General features: G+C 37.7%; 4 protein-coding genes across 5 annotated transcripts; 2 read left to right on the top strand and 2 right to left on the bottom strand.

The window, feature by feature from the left end:
* The first annotated feature begins 2,132 nt into the window (after positions 1-2,132).
* On the top strand, positions 2,133-5,012 carry LOC140764044 (calcium-dependent protein kinase 12). The gene is made up of 8 exons (XM_073102493.1): positions 2,133-3,018; positions 3,343-3,486; positions 3,593-3,745; positions 3,856-3,971; positions 4,045-4,212; positions 4,295-4,422; positions 4,654-4,753; positions 4,837-5,012. Exons 1-8 carry the CDS (start codon positions 2,316-2,318, stop codon positions 4,894-4,896), a joined length of 1,572 nt encoding a protein of 523 aa, XP_072958594.1. The 5' UTR covers positions 2,133-2,315; the 3' UTR covers positions 4,897-5,012.
* Positions 5,013-12,348: 7,336 nt separating this feature from the next.
* On the top strand, positions 12,349-13,660 carry LOC140762919 (NEP1-interacting protein 1-like). Of its 2 annotated transcripts, none has more exons than XM_073100904.1 (5): positions 12,349-12,616; positions 12,724-12,887; positions 12,964-13,047; positions 13,127-13,294; positions 13,394-13,660. In XM_073100904.1, the coding sequence occupies exons 1-5, from the start codon at positions 12,496-12,498 to the stop codon at positions 13,538-13,540; spliced, it is 684 nt and encodes a 227-aa protein (XP_072957005.1). In that variant the 5' UTR covers positions 12,349-12,495; the 3' UTR covers positions 13,541-13,660. The 2 variants fall into 2 exon arrangements, with proteins under 2 accessions (XP_072957005.1, XP_072957004.1); XM_073100903.1 differs by having other exon boundaries at positions 12,352-12,616; positions 12,709-12,887.
* A 114-nt stretch (positions 13,661-13,774) lies between these two features.
* Positions 13,775-22,038, bottom strand: LOC140762918 (uncharacterized). The gene is made up of 14 exons (XM_073100902.1): positions 21,629-22,038; positions 20,922-21,427; positions 20,789-20,849; positions 17,326-17,432; positions 16,741-16,809; positions 16,567-16,621; positions 16,395-16,442; positions 16,101-16,258; positions 15,740-15,978; positions 15,424-15,514; positions 15,193-15,324; positions 14,927-15,080; positions 14,227-14,321; positions 13,775-14,115 (listed from the first exon to the last, which is right to left on the bottom strand). Exons 2-14 carry the CDS (start codon positions 21,102-21,104, stop codon positions 13,933-13,935), a joined length of 1,575 nt encoding a protein of 524 aa, XP_072957003.1. The 5' UTR covers positions 21,105-21,427; positions 21,629-22,038; the 3' UTR covers positions 13,775-13,932.
* On the bottom strand, positions 21,700-22,050 carry LOC140762614 (E3 ubiquitin-protein ligase ATL23-like). The gene has a single exon (XM_073100486.1). The coding sequence runs from the start codon at positions 22,048-22,050 to the stop codon at positions 21,700-21,702; it is 351 nt and encodes a 116-aa protein (XP_072956587.1).
* Between the last annotated feature and the right edge of the window lie 758 nt (positions 22,051-22,808).

Genomic DNA, 22,808 nt, shown 5'->3' with positions numbered 1-22,808 from the left:
AAAATTGTGCAAGTATTTGAGATTGTTCTGAGATGTGGGCACGTTTTATGGTTTGGCATCTGGCTCTGGGCCCGGCCTTGGAACGTGGGCGTCGGCGATAGGAACACTTTGGTGTTCGGTGATCGTTGTCTTCCGGTTGATCTGATAAGGGGTCTTGTCTTCCGAAAGAATCGGCATTTGGAGGGGTACATCCGTAAATAACAGGCGTTTCTTAATAACAAATACAAAAGTCAAAGACTCAAATTGCTTAATTAAAAAAGCTTTTTTAAAATAAGTTTCATAAGGAATAATAATATCTGGATAGGCGACCTTAGAAATAATTATCATTATGATACTTTTATCAAATTCTCAAAGGCTCGGAAGAGCAGGACTACTATATAGATTGGCAAGAAATATTAATAAGCATGGAAGAAGGGAATTATTTATTATCTACCATATCAGACAGAAAACAAAGACTTGCTTTTGGAAACTTGGAGAAATATCTGGAAGGAGTCTGGAAATTTCATCCTGTGAAATTAAATGATCACAGAGAAATATCATTGGTGGCAAGACTTGAGTTGACTCCAGAATACAAATTTGAACAGCTAGTTCTCAGTTTGCTTGCTTTTCTCTCTCTCTTTTTCTCTACTTTTCAGAGAATTTGATGTTGATTGGCAGTCTAAACTAGGGCTGCTTAGAGATTAATAGCAACAATTTTCTCTTTGCAAAGAAAAAAGTAACAATCATGCATTAATCTAATGTAGATTCCCTGCAGGTTTGCAATAATATTGGTAGGTATGGTCGCTTATTAAAATGTATATGCCACAGCTATAGTGCATCAGATGGAACTTTCTCAGTGTTGGATTGCAAGTAAACAATAGATAGATGGAGACTTTATGCTTTATAAATGCCAACTTCCATCTTCTTTATGATCAAATTGATATTTTGTTATTAATTCTGGACCAATTAAAGGTTGAGTTAGCTTCTCTGTCCTCAAACAAGGCATTCCTTATCCACCAGTTCTTGTCATTTATTTAAATATTGTCTTCTTAATTAGGGTAATTACACCAAGATTCTTCTTAACTATTATTCATTTATATATATATATATATATGTGTGTGTGTGTGTGTGTGTGTGTTTTATTTATTTTTTTATACATATTGACTCTCTAAATTCAAGAAAGTATTAATGAAAAAAACATCATATGACGATTTTATCTTTAGCTTTTCTCTTTTATTTTTTAATTTTTTATATAAGAGTAAAATAATCTCTAAAGAACACAAAATTAACCACTTCAGATAATTTTTATAATTAAGAATATAAAAAAAAGCTAATAGCTCAAAAGAGAGAAAAATATTTATCCCTCTCTAATTTCTCTCTTCATGTTCCTTTATGTGTCAACCAATTTAACCGGGTTTAGAAGAGAAAATTTGTTTTGCTTGTTCTACAAATAAATAATATGAACACTTTCATCATCTTGTCTACAAAACAATCCATCTTCAACCCATTTTTTTTCTAAATATCAAGAAAACTTGTTCATGTGTTGTCAAGATCATCAAAAGTTTGGCATCTCGGTCAATGTATCTAGACATTCAATTATTCTTGCGCTGAAGTCTTTTGACTATTTATATTCTTCCTCTCAAGATTTTAATTTTTTTTATTATTTAAGAGCTTGAATGTTAAGACTGGACAAAGATAAACTATGTATACATATAATTAGTTTTTAATACTATTTTTATTCCTAATCCTATATTCTGTTAAAAAGACAATTTGTAAAATAATAAAAAGAAAAAGGGAAAATACAAAGAACCGGTCACAATCTGGTCCACATCTATCAACTTTCTTTTGTGCTCGCATGTCGACCTCTTCTTTTCCTTGGGAGCTCATCAGAAATCTCCAGCAGCATCTTAGAACTGTTATCTTGTCTAAAGTTAAAAATATGATAGCTTTTATCGGGATAGGATAAATAAATAAATAATTAATTAATTAATTAATTAATTAATAGGGGAATAATCCTTTGTTTTTATGTTTCGTCAAAAGGAGCTTTTAGACCAATATGGCGGGAACACATAACTGCCATTTCCATCGCAATTACCAGAAAATCTACAATAAATTGGCAAACATGTTCCTTTCGCCGTCCGTCCTTGCGTGACGGGCCACAGCATACTTTGAATCTTCTCTGCCTCCATTTTGCCCAAAGACATCAGCAATTAAAGCATAAAGGGAAGTATAGCAGCAGGAAGAAAGGAAGCACGACCTTTTTTTATCTTCTTTGATAAATCCTCTCCCGTATCCCAATTCCAATCCACTGCTCTACTCTCGCCCCAAAAATTCCAATGGGTCTCTGCTTCACCAAAACCTACGAAGTCCCGATCGTCTCCGGCGAGGTCAAGCAGCGTTCCGAAACGCAGCCGCAGCAGCCGGCGCAGCGACCTCCTCTTCCCCCCCGGAAGAAAGAGCTAGTGCCGGCATTATCGAAGCCGACCGCCTCCTCGACCTCGCTCTCCCGAAAGCGGTCGTCGGCAAAGATCGGCCCTATCTTGGAGAAGCCGATGGAGGATGTAACCGATCGCTTTCTTCTAGATAAAGAGCTCGGCCGCGGCCACTTCGGGATCACCTACCTCTGCACCGAGCGATCCAGCGGCCGGAAGTACGCTTGCAAGTCGGTGGCGAAGAAGAAGCTCTCGAGCAAGAGCGACATCGAAGACATGCGAAGGGAGGTGACGATCCTCCAGCATCTCAGCGGGCAGCCCAACATCGTCGAGTTCAAAGGCGCGTACGAGGACCGGGAAAGCGTGCACCTCGTGATGGAGCTCTGCTCCGGCGGGGAGCTCTTCGACCGGATCATAGCGAAGGGGAGCTACTCGGAGCTGAAGGCCGCCGCCATTTGCAGGGATATTGTGACGGTGGTGAGTGTTTGCCACTTCATGGGGGTGATGCACCGGGATTTGAAGCCGGAGAACTTCTTGCTGGTGAGCAAGGACGAGGACGCGCAGCTCAAAGCCACCGACTTTGGCCTCTCTGTCTTCATCGAGGAAGGTTAGCGCTGCTCGACCATAATACGAAATGGAATGTTTTCAAATAACACCCTTCGTTTTCGTAGTTTTCTTATTAACACCTCGTCATTGCCTATAATTTTTGTACAACACGCCCAGGGTTATGTTAACCAACTTGATAAGTAGAAACATAAATATGCGGTGTTATTTAAAAATTTCTCTGTATGAAGAAAGGATGATTATGATGCGTTCGACATTTTCTGAATACGCATGCAACTGAGACAGAGTTGCTCTATCTCTTGGTTGTAATGGCAAAGAATATATAGTCTGGAAGAATGTGGTGATATCGTTTGGCAAATTAATGCAGGTAAAGTTTACAAGGATGTCGTAGGCAGCGCATACTATGTAGCTCCAGAAGTACTGCAGAGGAATTATGGGAAGGAGATTGATGTCTGGAGTGCTGGAGTTATCTTATACATTCTTCTATGTGGTGTGCCACCTTTCTGGGCAGGTAGACATAACTATACATATAAATAAACAAGCAAAATTTTATTCCTTTTGCATTGCTTCAGGCCTTTTGAGCTAATTAAGTCTGCTTGGATTGAAAACTAATACAGAGACGGAGAAAGAAATATTTGAAGAGATATTAAAAGGTGAGATTGACTTCAAGAGTGCTCCGTGGCCTTCAATTTCCCATGGTGCAAAGGATTTAATCAGAAAGATGTTGACACAGAACCCTAAGAAAAGAATTACTGCTGATGAGGCTCTCGGTTAAGTGTTAGCTTTATGTTTCCGTCACCAGTCTTGCAAAAATTTCTATATTTCGTATGATGTTCTTCTCTTAGCCACCAAAATAACTTTGAATGTAATAAATGAGCAGAGCACTCGTGGCTTAGAGTAGATGGTGAGGCATCTGACAAACCTATAGACAGCGCAGTATTTGTGAGAATGAAGCAATTCAGAGTGGCAAACAAGCTGAAGAAACTTGCTCTCAAGGTCATCTTTCTTAAAATTCTTCTCGTATTTCTTTTGCTTTCTGCAAAACTAATGCATTTCGCAATTGTTAAAGGTCATCGCAGAGGATCTTACAGGGGAGGACATAAAGGGTCTGAAGCAGATATTCAAGAACATGGATACTGACAGCAGTGGCACAATCACCTCTGAAGAATTGAAGAGTGGTTTGGCTAGGTTAGGATCCAATCTCAGCGAAGACGAAATCAAAGACCTTATGGAAGCTGTAAGATTGCCAGAAAACTTTCCAGGATCTCAGTGCAAGTTAATGTGGAAATGTTCAATTAACATGTTCCATTTTGTTACAGGCTGATGTAGATAAAAGCGGGAGTATCGATTATGTTGAATTCGTCACTGCCATGATGAATCGACACAAACTGGAAAAAGAGGAGAACTTGATCAAGGCGTTTCAATATTTTGACAGGGATGGAAATGGGTAAGCATAATTTCCCTTCTTTTCCTGGTTATATATCACAAGAAACAGACCACCTACAGTGGAATAGAAGTGATACTTAATGGCATCTTCTCAGCATAAAACTGTACAGTCTTCTAATCCTGGAAACTTTTATTCTCTTTGTTATATGTTAAACGTTATTATCAGCTCACCTTTTATCATCTGCAAGTAAATTAGTAAAAGATATGATCAATATCCATGTTCTTCTACTAGGTACATAACAAGAGATGAACTGAAACACGCCATGAAGAAATACGGAATGGGCGATGATGCTACTATAAATGAAGTACTCGACGATGTCGATACAGATAAGGTCAGCATATTTTCTTATTTTCCAATTGTTGTTTACATGAATCTAACACAAATTTCATATATTTGTTGTTCCGAAATTGGTAGGACGGCACAATTAGCTACGAAGAATTTGTGGATATGATGATCAGAGGAAGCCATACATGAAAAGAAGTAGAAATTATCTGTAGTAAATAATCTGAAATCCTGGCACTTTCTGTGGATAGTTTGAATAATCTATGCTAACTAATTTATCTATCGGATTGTATTGCTTCAGCTTGCAATATATATAGTGTGAATACAAATACACATTAGATAACATTCAGAGATATTTCTCTGTCCATATGTAGTAAAAGATTTATTTGTTAGATATCTCTTCCTTCTCACTAGTGGCATAAGAAAAAGTCTTTTGGATCTTGTCAAGAACACACATCGACTAAATAATTCTAAATCTCTATGTCGTTGTAAAAACCATTAATTTGTTTCCAAGTGAATGATTGAATTCATTAAGATTTAAAATCATCATCCAATTTTAATCTAAAATCTCAAAAAGAGTAAAATTTTATCTCAAAGTTGATTTACGTAAATGGGCCGATTCATGCGGGCATTCCAGGAGTCTCTATCCCTTGGGCCCAAAATCGGCCCATTTGTGCAAATGGACCAAAATGTTCTAGAAATTGTTGTTTACGAGTTAAATTTCCCATCTGTCCAAGGGTAAAATTGTAAATCGAGTTGCCTAACTCCTGAAGAGTATTATTATATAGGAAGATATCATAGTCATTATGAACATTTATTAAGATTTATAAATTTATACAAAGAAAGCTTGTGGGATGGGTCTACATTGCTAATTGCTATGCTACCATTTTCATATCACACTCTATCGTAAAGCTTAAACTAATCAATCTCTAATAAAACTTATAAAAGAGATCAAAATATTATGTAAGAAATAATATGTCTATATTTTAAAAACACTAAATTACTCTCCTTCTTACTCTTGCTTGAAGTATCATTAAGAAAACTAAATTTCTCACAGTAATTTCGTAGCTTTATTCACAGAGATAAATAACTAAAAAAGGTGGATCTAATTACAAAGTTTTTGACCAAACCTACTCTCATTTTTTTTTTAATTACTGGACTTGGATAAAATCTAACAAGTCTTATGGAAGCAGCTGAATCAAAAAAGGACAGAAAATTCCCTATGACTTAGCCAGTGAATTATTAAATTTTTATATAAATTGCTAATTTGATGAGTAATTTATATTATTTTGAGGTGATAAAATTTGAATAAGTGGTTTGAATATATATATACACTTATATGCAGCATCCATTCAAAAGAAATTAAATAAATGTGAAATGATGAACAGTGGAAAAGAGACACGTGAAAATGCAAAGCACATTAAATTCGAGGGCCCAAAATTTATTCAAGCATTTATTCGACTGACCCTCGAGCTTATGATGTACTAAATACTCAATAACTCAATATTTAATACTCAGTACTCATGCAAATCAGAGCAAATCCGTACTTAATCTTTACCAACTCTAACTCTTTCACATCGTGCATGTCACCATTATCCGTCACATACTGTAATGCCCCGCCCGGCACGGCAGTGCACGCCCACGCGGCCGCACGGTACGCGCGACGCACGCGACAAGTCGGGCGGGGCCCGTCACGTACGGATACTCTCCTGTGCACATATAATCATGACATTATCAAATAAAACCTGCTAACCTATCCATGATCATATAATCCATCACCAAATAAATCATACTCTTAACCAAATAAACCTGTTAACATATGAATATCGAAGTCCACAATAATATACACTAGACTGCTACATAATCTGGTAGGACCCACACAGGCCACAACAAACCATCAAGATACAACTAAAATAACTAATACAAGAGTACACTATGATTCGACCTATATTATACAAATCATCGTCTGATACAATAAGGTACAAATATAACAAACAATGATACAACTCAATGTCTGGTTAAACTATCTTCTATACCGTCTCGCATCAATAGCTCACCTCATCATCACTCTAAAATATCTTCCCAAGATATCTCAGATCGCTATCACGTACCACAAATCTGAGGGGTTAGAAAAGAAATAAAGAGAGTCATGAGCAAAAGGCTCAGTGAATAGACCTTACCCCGAATCAGTGATGCCAAACAGAGAGTAAATCATGTACTAGATAATATGAATCAGAAAGCAACATCATGTCATGGATGAGTATATGAATGTATCCTCAATAATACATAAATGAAAAGTAGATAATATGTCATACTGATAAAAGTATGCAATCCTCGACAATGAATAAACAAATCTCCATGTCATATGATCATCATAACTCTCTATCAAATATGACACATGATGCATGCCGACCATGACCATGCTATGATACAAAATGCAACCATATATGATGTATATTGACCACTCAATAATCAGGTATGTCAGATAAAAATGAAATCATATGCATTTCTCAACATTCACGATCATCACCGACATCTCGGTATAATATCATTATACTAGACCACTGTGCACAGTCAATACCCGGTACCCGGTCTCAACATCATATCCAAAGGCTCAGAGCATACTCCGCCACCCGCAAGAGTATCTCTAATATAACCATACCCCGTCACCCGCTAGGGTATCAACATCCATCCAGACCGGGCACCCACATAGTTGATAGAAACCTCGTGAGGATAACTCGCCACATATGCCCTGGCGAACGGCATGTGTCCGAATGTCTGCTGCGCACACAGACTAACGACCTCAGACGTAAGGCCAACAGGATCGCGACTATGTCGAGCGATCAGTCATCTCCAGGCACGCCCTAACCCTCGCGCCCACTCGGGTATCCTCACGCTTTCTATCAACTATCCTATCAATCACATTTCATGCTTTCCTTCTAAATGACAGATCATATGCATATATCTAGTACGATAACAAGTCAATGCATAACATGAATTTAGGTGGAATAGGAATCAAGAGAAAAATGATGTAATGTAGTCTCCAACTATATAGTCAACACATGCATACTCATGCTAATCTATTATATGCATACCCATGCTACAGATCAACTAGACATAACCTCACCACAGTATAATCATATCTCATCATCTCTATTTATCATCATCATACTCATATCCAAGATCAGCCTAATTATATGCATGATAAAAATATGCTCGACTGTAATCATCTCTAGATAAAATCATATAATCATGCTGGAGGCCAAAACATGCATGTACATAATATATAATATAACCTAATTTGAGAAATGGATCTTGGGGATAAGACTACTCACACTGATCAGAAGATACAAACCACGTATCCCTTACATCCGCCCATCAACCGTGTGACACTTCTCGCTAGCAAGGACAACGGGGTCTCAAATAAGGGGTTCGGGATCGGTGCTCGTGGAGGTGGCGACGGCGACGGCCGGCCTCGGCGAGAGAGAGAGAGAGAGAGAGAGAGAGAGAGAGAGAGAGAGAGAGATCGAGAGAGAGAGCATCCAAAGAAAGAGAGAGAGAGATTTAAAGAGAGAGAGAGGGAAGGCGGTAGAGGAGAAGTAGTGGTGGCGCCGGGGCCTGCCGGGGCCCACCGCGGCCAGCTGGCCGCAGGCGCGTGGCGCCCCACCAAGCTGCATGAGCAGCTGGCATGGGTACGAGGTCGGCCACAATGTGGCCGGTCGCATCGTGCCCATGATTTTTTATTTTTTTTTGGATTGGGTTGTTACACATACACTAACAGCCAGGCAAGGTATGGCAGTTGAAGGAACTAGCAATAATCCTAAAGTTTTTGTTTCTAAGCGCTGACCTTAGAGCTCTGCTAGCGTTTGGCGACCAGCTTTTCCCCCTCATGTGAGGGTCTTTTCTGTCAATGCTCTCTCCTCTCCCCTAAAGATTCTCTCTCCCTCCTTTTCTTTTCTCCTCTTCCTCGTCGGCTTCCTATTATGCCCTCCCACATCTTCTTCTCTATCGGTATTTCGCTTTGCCCTCCATCCACCTCCACACTATCGAAACCCCCCTCTTAATGGTTTAGCCTCCATCCTGGCAATCCCTACTCTAGTCACCTTTTCAAGCAGTGTCTCGGCCCATACTTTGTCCTCTTCAACCATCACTTCTTTGGCCTCTTGGTTGCTTGCCGCCTCCGCCCCGTGCCGTGCCGACCTCTCGCCGCCTCCTCCCCGTATTGGATCCTCCATACTATTGGAGTCTAGGTTGTGACCATTCTTAGTTTTCCTCAACCACCATTGTCCTCCCCTCTAGCTCTGCCTCTCTTCAAACCTCCTCTTGTCTCGGCTGCTGCTAGGGCTATTGATGGTTGACTACCTCGCCACCCTATTGTGGACTAGTGTGGCTGCCTTGGATGTTGGTACGGTGGCTAGTGTGATCCGGTCTTGGTGATCTGTTCGGTTGTTTGTCGGGTTGACAAGTCTTTGTGCGTGTTAGGTTTAATTTAGCCTTGATGAGCCATAGGACACCAACCCTTTGATGAAGTGCACTATGAGATCAAGTCTCTTGTAATAGTTCCTATTCGCAGGGCGATTATGATAGGCAAAGAGAGAGGCTTGTTCTACGGCCTATGCCCCATACCCTCTGATTATCTTTATTTGCAGGAGTACTTGTTTTGTTACAAACTAATATCTTAGTTTTAATGTTCGTCGGTCTATTTTGAGCCAAGAGTGGGACTTGCTATCGTTGAAGTTTAATGAATTATCTACAGACATTTAAAAAATAAAGAAGAAAGTACGGTAGTTAGACATACACATATATTTCATATTAAGATTTAGTCATTGTGTCAAAATTAATTTTAAGAATAACTTTTTCCCTCTTTATATATATATATATATATATCTCTTTTTTTTAATTTTAGAAATACGTATTTTAGAATATAAATATTATTCTAGGGATAAAAGACAATTTTTAAAATATTTTATTTTACTTTATATCACATCAAAATTAAATTTATATTAAAAAAACTATTTATTCACTTTATTTCGAGAATAACAAATATGAATACGGATACTTGAGTTACACTTACTCTTGAGTTCTTGAGTTGAAGTAAGCCTAGCTTCTACGTCAACGGCTCCCTCCCCACGGTATTTTGTCTGCAGTTTGGTAAATTTAAAACTTAAGTTGACAAACAAACTTAATAAGCTATTAGATACTAATAAAAGCCCAAAAATCTATGAATTCTTTTATTTTCTTCTTTCACTTTCTGACGTGAAACTAAACCTTACTTACATATCATACATGACAAAATGGATTGAAGGAACTTAATTAAATGGTGCATAAGATCGCCCATATTGCTACTTAATGCCATGTCACGTCGGATTTAAGCGTGGCCTAAGAGTAGTTCCAATTGTCCAATTAATAACGTAACAATCATATTTAGCATTACCATTATGGTGAGATGGACGGGATATTAACTCATTCATTGTATTTTTGAACGGAATATTTGGTCATTGCAATTTCATTTACTACTGAAACTAATTTGTAATTTATTCCATTTCCTAGACATGGATAAATCTCTTTCAACTTCACTCTTTTTCCTTCCCCCAATTAGGCAGGACTTCTATTGCAAGATCTACTTGTCTCAGTTAACCAAGTGATTTAGCATATGTTTTGATTCGCTAATCATCTTTATTAGGCCAATAAATACCTTTATTAATTACTTGAAGAATTTAAGTGTATCTAGTCTACAATTCATTCCACTCCAAAGGTTCCTTGTTGGTGTTCCCTTTTCTATTAAGATTTATTTCATTTAATCCCATAAAACTAGAGTAAACTTAGGATGTTTTAAGACTTATCGTTGAACGTTGCGGCAATTGTTGTTTGTAAGCTGTGTATTTATTTATAAAAAAAGATTTTAGATGACCTACAGTGTTTGTTTTGAAATTTATTTTTTATAATAATAGTTTTTAATGGTTTAGTAGCTAGTTATATTTTAGTGGTTGTATAGAAATGAGTCATGATGAGTCTAAACTATACACACATAATGTTTTAATAAAAAAAAAACTTATTAGATTAATAGCATTTGTGTTCCTAAGAAGAACTGAACTCATAACCTCTATATTATAGAACTCAATTATTGAGCTATATCAATGATCTCTTTATTTCATCTCTAAAAACTTATTTCTCTTTTGGGCACACTCTATAATAATCTTTTTTAAAAATATTCCCAAAACCTCAAGTCTATTCATTCATATTATAAGTAATTAAGACTTAGGAGAAATAAGATAGTAATCATATTTCAACATCTTATCTACCCACTTAAAAATTAAGTAACTAAAGCCTATATTTAATTCTTCTTGCTTGTGACAAATGATAGTATTTAGCACTTGAAGGGTAACATCAGATTAATTATGATTACCTTTTAGTTAGCAACTTTCTTATGGAGTTGATGGATGAATAAGAGTGGTTGAAATTGATTGATCGTGAAAGCTAGTCTTTCTAAAACCACTAATCCTTTTCTTAAATATAATATAATTGAGACTTTTAATTAGCACGAGAAGCATAAATTTTGTTATATGAATATTTAACTAACAGTTGGTGGTAAAAATATGACTCTCGCACTCAAAACCTAATCCTTATATAATATCAAATATCTAAGCATCTACCAGAAAAATAAGCTTCTACTAATTCATTATTTATGCCGTCCAAAACAATAAAACAAATGTATTCAAATTCTTATGATATTTTAATTCTCTAGCAGATTCCCGATAGATTTTAGGATATGTTTGAAAAAAAAAATATATATATATATACTCAAAATTTATCATTTAATAATTGCAAATAATAAATTTAGAGAAATTATTATTAAAAGTATGATATATATTATTAGTTTGTTACTTAATAATTTAAAATTTGTTAACATGGTTATCAGTATATAATTTTTTAGAGATTTAGAGTTTCAGCCTCATTTAAGACCCTTCAGTGTATTAGTAGTGTGGGGCGAACGTAGTTAAAATATGATATATATTATTAATTTATTATATAATAGCTTAAGTTTTTAGATTAATTAATTATTTATAACTCAAAATAACTAAGTTCCATAAATTTAGGATTTTCAAACAAGTTGTTAACTTAAACTTAGTCCTGGATTATGACATTCTAAATAACCCACAGAGAGAGAGAGAGAGAGAGAGAGAGAGAGAGAGAGAGAGAGAGAGAGAGAGAGAGAGAGGAGAGAGAGAGGCATTACTGCCCTAGATTAATTCTGTGGGCTACCAAAGAAGGAAGTAGGTCTAAGTTCTTTTTACCGACAGAATGGGACCATCCACGACCAAAGATTGAGACTTTGCAATAGGAGAACACAAGGACTAAACTATCTCATTCATATTCTGATAGGTTCCTTAGAACTCTTAGTTGACTAATTATAAATACAATTATATCTTAGTACGCATTTTAATCATTAAATTCCACCATAATTTGAGCATTGAGACTGCCGGTTATTTATCGAGATTGTTTGCTAGGTTTATTTGGCATCAAATATCTTTCATCTTTGTCGGTATAAGATCCAAATATTTCCAATGTTATTAGCTCCAAATCTTATAAAATACAAGGCATATAATATATATACGTATGCATATATATATATTCCAGAGACAGAGGAGAGGCTAAAAAAGTAGCAGTAAACTTTCCCATAGAAAACCAAAGAAGAGACCCACAGATTTGTACTTCTCTTTCACTCCTAATCCTTCATCTCTATATACTCCACTCACTCCAAAGCTTCTTGCCTAATCCCCAAGAGTAGAAATGGATGCCACCTCTTCTTCGTTTAGTTGGTTTAGGATGCCAAGCTTTAGCTATGGCTCAATCGCTTCTGGGTCAATTGGAAGAGTTCTTTGCGTAGTAGTCACCTGCATCTTTGCTCTAGGTGGGTCTATTAATGATTTAATTCTGTTCCTTTCTATGTAATCACATCTAGCTAATATAGATTCTTCTTCTTTTTTTTGGTATTTGTTTCAGTTTGCTCTTTTGTAGGAGGTGTGACTGGTGCTTTGATTGGCTTAGCAGCAGAGAGTGGAATTCTGAGAGGGTCTGGGATTGGAGCTCTCTCAGGAGCTATCTTCTCATTTGAGATTATTGATTCATCTGTTGATATGTGGAGTTCTACTGAATCCAGAACTTGGAGTATACTTCACTTGGTGAGTTCTAAATACTTGACCTTTTTCTAATATTCTGGTGTCTTAACACTACTCATTAATTTTTGATTCTTTGCAGATGGATATCATCTCTAGTCTTCTGAGTGGAAGACTTGTGAGGGAAAAGATTGCCCCTGCAGTGCAAAGTGCTGTGCAGAGACAGGTATCAGCTCTTCTTCATTAGAGATTGGAACAGAGGAAATCATTTTCAGCGTTGTAAACTTTGCTCTGAGTACATGCAGATGGGTGCAGTGGTCTCGCCGTTCATGGAAGCTCATGAATTCCTCGAAGCCGGCGGGCTGCGAGGAATGAAGAAGGATTCAATTGACAAGCTCCCGACGATTAGAATCACTAGAGAAGACAACGTTGATGGAGCAGGGGAGAACATCTCTTGCTCTGTTTGCTTGCAGGTTAGTCTTTTTGTTGTACACTCTTGTGGGGATAAATTTTGATAAGGAGAAGAAGATTAGTGTTTGTTGTAATGACGATGGGTTTGATTTCCTTCGCAGGACTTGAAAATTGGAGAGATGGTAAGGAGCTTGCCTCGTTGCAGGCATATGTTTCACTTGTACTGCATTGATAAATGGCTCGTCAAGCGTGGTTCTTGTCCACTTTGTAGGCGTGATGTGTCGATCACTTCTAGTTGTAAATCCTGACAGCTCTGATGCAAAGATTTGTAGGGACTGAAGCTCTACATATATCCTCAATGTCCATTAATCCCCTAAGGAGATTGATAAAATTATGGCAAAGTCTATTTACTTCTAGTAGTTATTCCATGCAAGTGGTCACATGAGTTTTCTTTTCCCCTTCTTTCTTTTTCCTGGGGAGGAGGGGGCTGAAAGTAATCGAACAAATTAACCTTTTCTTTTTCCACACTTTAGATTCCAATATATTATGCTACTCCAATGATAGCAGAATCTGCAATTAATTCATATGTAAAAATACAAAGTTGAGCCTAGCATCATTGGCTCTTCTGTTGATTGTGGTATTATATGCAAACATCCGCATTGGTAGATGAGATTACACAGATGGCAGTATGTTAATGTCACTAGAGAAAGAAGTCTGACAATGGAAGTTGAGTCCTTAGCTCCTCGGCTTGTCTGTTAAGACTGCGGAATGCTTCGATGTGAGGTTCGTCTTCCTCCACTGGGATTATCTTGGCAAAGTTTCCCTCGCCAAGGTAGTCCACCACCCTATTAGCAGCTTCCAGTCCAGTGACATATGCTTTCTCCTAGCAAGGAGAATAAATGACAATCTCTTGAATGCCTCAAGAAGGCCCAGTAATTCAGGAAAAGAAAGAAAGGAATAGGAAGGTTATCAGCAAGCCATTTCATTTCCTCACCTTCGACCAGGACCCATGTCGATTGACTATCCAATCGCCGGCCATAAACAAATTAGGGAAGGTAGTTGAGCCTCGCATCATGTACCTATAAGAACCTGTAAAGTCATAACACACTTTAGTAGATATGAAGCAAAGGTAATACATAGACTTGGAAAAAATGAAGGAATGAACTCCCAGCCTGTACTGTAGCCAATACATGAGAAACAATCAAATGTTAAATAACAAATGCTCCCACACATCAGACGTTTACCTACTTGTTATCGACCACAAAAGATGGATAGTTAAGCGACAAAACTCTTGGATTCTTGCTAGGTAGTAGGTAACACCTGTTATAGATTATCTATTTAACAGAGGAAGTTGATAAAGTGAATCGAAGGCATCAGAAACAAGCTAGTGATGTTTGTTTGTTAGAGCATTTGGGATATTTATAGCACACAGTTTCTAGGAAATCTGTGTTATTCATCCCGAACATATGATGGACAAGTTCAGTAATAAAGTGGGCCTGGAAATTTCTGGATAATGATTAATCACTGACATCAAGAGGGGTAAGCATTAAATGCAAATAAAACACCCTTCAATGGATACTTTTCCTAGTATGTTCCAGATGGATGGGTAAATATCTAAAGGGATTCTATCTAAACTTCAAGCCTGAGATTAATGGCGATTAAGGTTTCTAGAATACAGGAACAAGGAATGTTACCTGGAAAAAAGTGAGTTGCAGATTTGGGGGATTTCAGAACCATTTGTTGCATCACAGTGGCCTCTTGTAGTTCTTGTATGCATTTGGTAAGGCATGACATAACTTTTGCAACAACCTGCTCATCTTTCAGTGGCAACAGATGGCTAGCATTGTACTGCAGTGGCAGATGACATTGACAAAGCAAATAAGATACTTTGCAGAAAATATGAAATAAACAAAACAATTTTTCCTGCTCCTAAAAATAATCTCAAAAGATTAGAACCCACAAACTCAGCTTCCAACACTGTTACTGGTTCATCAGTGTATTCGTCATAAATTGCAGTCAAATCAAAGAAGGTCCATCCATTTGAATCATCAAAACCACCGGAGCAGACATTAGCTGCTGTTGGAACTTTAACCTGATGAGCTTTTGAAATCAGCACTTTTATATACCATAGGAAAGACGACTGTAGGATTCCCTCTGACTTACATAAGATGTTGCATTACATTTTCCTCACCTTTCTATCAAACCATAACTTCACAGAGACCACATCAATAGTACCCAAGTTAAGAACGTTCAGAAATTCCTGCCGTGACTGCAGCTGAGGACTACAGGGAGTTCAGTAGTGAGGAAAGAATGAAAAGTTATAAAATTCTGACAACTTGTTAATACTGCAAATAATAAATGGCATAATTATTCATATGCATAGAAATTGTGCATTTGCGAACATGAGAGCAACTATTAGTTGTTCTTTAACCCAAACAAAAGAAGGCTGCTTACTAATCAGCAAACATTTGGGAAATCACCATTTACTTACTGGAGACTAGTACTACCTGCACATAATGATGGATTGAAGAGCAGAGACTCCAACAGCTATAATAAATGTGTCAGCTTCATAAATTTCCTGGCCACATACAATTCCTGAAATGCATCCAGTATCTTCATTTATGGTAAAATCTGTTGGCACACTGTTTTTATGGAAATTTAAGCCTTTTTGTTCCAATGACTTGATCCATGGAGAAAAAATCTTATCTTCCACTGCTCCACGGCACCATATGACATCAAAGTTTTGCTGCACCAGGGAAAGAAGGATAAAATCTCATAAGATCTTAGAGAATATCTAAAAGCAATTAAGACTGTCAGCTGAGCATATACTACAGCGTGAGTGATGTGTTCCAAGCAACTGGAACTAACCTGATGTGAGAGGATGTAGTAATACAGCATTCCCAAGGTAGCAGATGCACTACACTTCTCTCCTGAAGTAAAAAGGCCAGCCTGAACTGCCGGTTCAAAAGCTTCTCGGTACAGTCTCTGAGAGCATCCAAAGTGTTTAAAAAGTTCCCTTGTAGTCACTGCCATTAAAAGCTCCTAGATCAAACATTAATGCATCAACTTCTGAGGGCTTCATTAGGTATTAACAATTTGCTAACAGGTTAGCTGGTAATTCTAAACTCCTTAAGTCACAGGCGAGTGGGATAATTCTCTCACTTGCATCATATTTCCTCCAAGCAGTGTCAGTGTTGTCAAAGTCAATAACTGCATCAGAAAAGCAAATATTAGAGTGTTGAAACTAAATTAGTTTACTCGAAATTCAAAGTCAAACAACAATACTTCAGTGATAACATATTATTAAAGAACAAATAATGTCCAGAATCAATACCTGCAGCCATCAGAGGAACAGATGTTAATCGATCTGCCAAAGGAAGACTGCGAAACTATATCCAGAAAAAGGAAAATGTTTTTAATCAAGAGCAACAACATAATATTGCTACTGATTTCATCTAGATGCCGAAAGAATTAAGATCAGATACGAAGGAAGCAGCATAACACGTACTTGGGGGTATATAAGCACTCCGAGAGGGGCTGGAAGTCGAGGAAGTTCCTGGAAGATAGGAAGTTCAATCTGCAGGATGATCATGTTTTTAGCTTCCAATAATGATATTAGTCCAACAAAATATCCTCTCCATCAAATGCTGCTGCTCACACACACACACAAAAAATAATACAAAACAAAACAAAGACATCCTAAATAAGATGCTGATAATAGGAGCATTAAGAAAAGAATGATGCAGATTTAGTAGTAAGAATTATCTTTACTCACGAGAACAATAAATGGAGCTTGACATTTGATAGAATTAGGGACTTTGTCAACTTGTGATAGATGTACTAGTTCCAAACTTTATATCAAACAATAAAAAAGATGATAAATCAAATATGGCATGATCTTGCAAGAAACACAGAGGATCTCTTGCAACATCTTACTCTAAATTTCATGTCATGTAAGAGTACATGATTTAATTTCCATAAAATCCTTGCCCAGAAACATCAAACAATAAATTAAAGAAATGAAGAAGGGAAATAAACCAACTACATCATTTGAGATGCTTACTTTGATGAAACACATGATAACATAGATTACCTCAATCCCTTCTGGAGAGTAATATGCCTTCTTGGTCCACTTAGTGAAAGGCTGGATTCCGAGCTCATCAACAGCAGAGAATATGTTACGATACGGATACCAAAAACCTACAGGTTTGCACGAAAGAATAGCATCAATAGAAACAAGGACAACACATACATTTTTTTTTCCTTGTAGTGAATTCTAATGAAGTATCTTAATTATTGTAGAACATATGAAATCAATCGTTAGTTTAGGCTCAAATTGGACAAGCCCTTTGGAACGCATTATTCAAAACCGTGGCATGTCGGTTCCACTTTCTGTGGTGTACTAATGGGCTCACGGCTGTTCGAACACCCCATTGATTTCTTATCTTCTAAGTTACACCTATGAATACCTTTATCTTAGGTTATAGAGAATCAACCAAGAGGGTTTTGAGTGATAGCACACTTGTATTGTATTAGGAACTCATTGGAGCTTTGGGGATCTTATATTTTGCATCATCTTTCTAGTGGATTAAAGTTTTGCATTGCCTGTAAATGTAGACACATTATTGAATCACGTAAATCTCATCTTCCACTCTCTTTTTTCTAGTTTGCATTAAGTTTTGATGTTCTTATTTGTGATTAGCTTGAGTGATTAGTAGTTTTCTAATTCTAGTATTTTGGTTGTGAATTTCCCATTTGGTCTTGTTGTGGATTTGCTTTCACCTTGACAAGTGGTATGAGAGCCCAATGTTTAAACCTATGCTTTTAGATACGGGAATAGCATTTGGATTGGTGTATTGATTGGAAAAAATATTGGAGTCGTCCAAATCGAAGAAAAATGTTTCAAATGTCAAATTTTAGGTAGAGATGGCACAAATTATTTTGAGCTTTGGCATTGTAAAGTCATGAACATCTTGTTTCAATAAAAATTAGATTTTGTATTGGAGGAGAAGCCTGAAGAGACTGCTAACAAGGAATGGAAAAAGATGAATCAACAAGCTTGTAGCACAATTTAGCTATCTGCGAATGACCAGAAATACTCTGTGATGAAAGCCATTGACAAAGGGCAGAGCTTGTGGAAGAAATTGGGGGACAAACATATGACCATGAGCATTGAGGCTTATTTGAAAAAGAGAATCTTTCATTTTTCATACAAGAATGGAACATCTATAAATAAACACTTGAATGCCTTTAATAATTACTTACAGATTTGCAAAATTTAAATGTGAAAATATTTGATGAAGATAAGGCCTTGGTATTGTTGAACCAGCTATCGGACACCTGTAACCACCTCACTACTGCCTTGCTATATAAAAAAAAAATTTATTTGCGACAATGATATTGCAGATGCCTTAATTAATAAATTGGAAAAGCAATATACTTATGAGTCATCGTCAGATGCTTTGACAGTAAGGAATAGATTGGATAACCAAAAATTTGTTAAAAAAAGCAAATCCCATTTGAAGACATGGAGTGCATCATTAGATAGAAAAATACTCGCAAAAAACTAATGTTCTTTTTGCTGCAACAAAAGTCATCAGAAAACTATTGTCATATTTTGAATAACAAAGAGAAGAAACCACAAAAAATAAAATTTAAAACATTTCAAATGATGAGAATTCAGATAATACATTAATAGTTCAAATCTTGCATGTGATATGAATGAATGCATTTTGGACTACGAGTGCACTTACTATATGTGTCCTTATCGTAATCGGTTCTTCAATTTGAAAGAATATTTGGTGAAGTTGTGTTCATGGGCAATGATAGGCTGTGTAAAGCCAAAGGAATCGGTACAATTCGGTTGAAACTACATTATGGATCCTTGGAGGAGTTGACCAAAGTCTGATACATATCGAAATTTTTATAAAAAAACTGATCTCCTTTGGTGCTTTGGAGTCAAATGGCATCACTATCACATGAAAGGGTAGAACATTGAAAGTTTCTTTGGAAGCTCATCATGAAAGGTATAAGAAAGAATTTGTATTTCTTGCATGACTACAACTATTGTGGCACATGAGGTTAGGGCATCTAGGAGAAAAAGGTTTGCAAGGGTTAGCTAGCCAAGAATTGCTAAAGGGTGGGTGTGAATAGCCTCAAACTAAAATTTTTGTGAATATTGTGATAGTCAAAATGCATTTGTTTGGCAAATAACCAAGTTCATCATACAAAGATAACGCCATTGCCAAATGATTTAACTTTGTGAGGAAAATTTTGGAGGAAGGTGATATTTCTCTTTGCAATATTGTGACCGTAAATAATCCTACAAATATGTTGTCAAAAGTGGTGATGATGGTCAAATTCAAATTATGCTTGGACTTGATTAATGTTTGGATTTGATATTTTTTTCTTGCAAATTAGCAAAAGGTGCATTTTGGAGCTTCCTTATTGAGGTGGAGAATTGTTAGTTTTGGCTTAAATTGAATAGGCACAAGCTCATTCGAACACCTTCCCGACTTCAAAATCCCCTGGCCATTCGAATGCCTCGCAGGTTTCTTGTCTTCCAGGTTACACCATAAATGCATTTATATTGGGTTTTACGGTATCAAGCAAGATGGTTTTGAGTGAAAGCACACTTTTATTGTATTGGGAAGCTATTAAAACTTTACGAACTTTATAATTTGCATTATCTTTCTAATGGATTAAAGCTTTGCCTACCCATGGATGTAAACTCGAACCGTGTACAAATCATCTCTCACTCTTTTCTCTAGTTTCCATTGAGTTTTAATGTTCGCATTGGTTGTGCATTTCCTATTTGGTATTGCTTTTGGTTTGTTGTTATCCAATATTCTATTTAGTCTTGTTGTGGATTTGCTTCCACCTCGTGCAACAACAATATTAAAAACTTGTAGTGAAACATACCTAATAATTTTTAAATAGGTAAAATTCTTCTGGAAAAAGAACTTAAAAAGCTTAACCACTTCTAAGTAACACTGACAGATTGCCCTGTGTAGTAAAATAGAAATTTAAAAGATTAATCATTCGCAAATAAAAATATATTTCCATTATGTTTACCGATGCACCTTGTCAACCTAACCATTTTTATGTACATAATGAAACAACTACATCACATAACAAGCAATATAGACAGGCAAACCAATTAAGCAGCAACAACAGTATCTTGCTCTAATGAATCAACATTCAGTCTACCATATGTGAATGTAAATAAATCATCGATAAATCATAAGTGATAGTTTCTGCAAATATCACAACGTCCAAAGCATGACTTATACAATGATAGTTGCAGCAAATGCAGAATAAATACATGGAGAATTGCAACAAAAATATGCAACGACCAAGTTACTAGATGTTCTTAAAGAACATTATGGGTTCCATGAACATCAAACTGCGTCGATTTTGAAGCTATTATCATACGGTTCATTAACTACAACTTTGATCACTAATATACACAAAAGAAATGCTTAATTACTGCTCTGTTACACGTATCAATCAAACATATGAACAGCCACACAACCGCAAAGAAGAGAAGAGCATACCTCTGACACCGACCTCCTCCGTGGGTCCGCTTCCGGCTTCAAGAAGCGTGACATCAAATCCCTGGCGTCATTAAAATTAATCACAATTATACAGAGAGAGAGAGAGAGAGAGAGAGAGAGAGAGAGAAGAGACCTCCTTGATGAGGTGGTGAGTAGAGGCAAGTCCAGCCCATCCGGCGCCGACGACGACCACCTTCTTCTTGTTGTTCTCATGTGGAGAAGGGACGAGTTCCGCTCGGAATCGTCGGCGCCTCCCGTCGGATATGGGCGGCGGGAAGAGGCAAACGGCGGCAGAGGAGGAAGGAGAAGCCCACATCGATCCGATCAATGGCTGGATCCTGGATGGCTTCCTCGTCGCTTCAATCTCCTCAAGAAATGGCCGGGTTTTATTGTGGAGGAGAGGAGAACGCGATTGGGTTGGGTTGGTCTCGTGGCGATCAATCGGACACGACCTGTTTTCTTGAGAAGGTTCGCGCCAAAAGGTTAAAAAAAGCGACGGCCCAATGGGCTCAATTACCTCATCATACTTGGGCCTTTTCTTAAGCCGGATGCATTGAACACAATTTCTACGATCGCATGATACTTATTACGTACTATCCACTTTTGAAAAAGAGTCTCAATGCCAGGGTTCTGTGAAAACTACAATCAAGATATTTTATTTAATACAAAATTATTTAAATTATAACTGTTAAAAGATAAGAATTTAAATATATATACACACAAAATATACATTTAAATATTAAAAATCGGACTGGTCAAACAAATAAGAGATTTGATGGGTCTACATGTTAAAAAAAATCTATAAATATTAATTTGATCACCAATCTATAGATTCTGTACCTCTATTGCTACCACCAAAATATACAACCGCAACCAAGAGAAGCAAAGGAATGAACAAGAGAAACGCCGCACTACTCCGCAGGAGGAGGAAGGAGAAGAGCCCTACAGAGGGGACACTGGGGGTGCGCGGCAAGCCACTGGTCGGCGCAGCGGCGGTGGAACGCGTGGCGGCAGCCAGGGATGACACGTGCCGCCTGGCCCGCCTCGATGTCGTCGAGGCACACCGCGCACTCCGCCCCCGCCACCTCCCCTCCGTCCCCGGCGCCGCCGATCCGGCTCAGCTCGGCCGCCGTCAGCCCCTTCTCCTTCGGCCTCGCCGCCTCCCCCGCCGGGGAAGTCGAGCTGACGGAGGCGAACCAGAGGAGAGAAAGGTAGACCGAGAAGACCGCGATCATCCCGACGCACACTAAGAAGAGACCCATGAAGAGAACCCATAGCATTCTCTCTCTCTCTCTCTCTCTCTCTCTCTCTCTCTCTCTCTCTCTCTCTCTCTCTCTCTCTCTCTTAGGTTCTCATCTGAGAAGGAAGTTGAGGAGAAGAGGGGGTGGGGGCGTGGAGGATTTTAAAGGGTGGGTGGTGTTGGTGGTGGAATCCTTCTCGAAGATTCCGTTACGGGAATCCTATCATGTCTTCTTGAGAGGGTGTTTCGGTGCGCGGGGGTAGTTCGGGTCTTTTAAAGGGAGGGGGGGCGGAGACTAGAGAGGGAGAGGGTGGCATTGAGCGGTAGTGTGCGACTGTTTTATGTTGTGGGGCCCGAAGCGAGTGGGTCCACTTAAGAGCCCGATTCCCTCGTGTGGGACCCGGTTCAGGTGTCGAGAAGAGGGGGATGCCCGTTCTGCAAGTAAATTTCACTTAATATCTTCCTCTAGATGACATTTTATTTAACACACAAATATATTTTAGAGGTTAAAGAAGAGCCAATATGCAAGAAAATAGTATTTTAAAAGATAAATCAAATCTTTTATCCTAACATAATATAATTCATATTTAAATACCGTATTAACTTAGCGTGTGATAAAAAAATATTAAAAATAAATTATGAGATTACAAACAGCTGAAAAAGAATAGTCGTGGGATTTGCACAACTATCTGCAAAATCTCAGCCCAAAGAAAAGGCTTGGCAATATAGGCCTACTATTAATGGACCTTTTTATGCAAAAATGGGCCTCAAGCCCATAAT

This window comes from Typha angustifolia, chromosome 7, assembly GCF_048772165.1.
Source record: "Typha angustifolia cultivar Huaian chromosome 7, ASM4877216v1, whole genome shotgun sequence".
In the NCBI taxonomy this organism is placed as follows: Eukaryota; Viridiplantae; Streptophyta; class Magnoliopsida; order Poales; family Typhaceae; genus Typha; species Typha angustifolia.
Note: the sequence above shows the minus strand (reverse complement) of the source record. Positions and strands in the feature narration are given on the sequence as shown.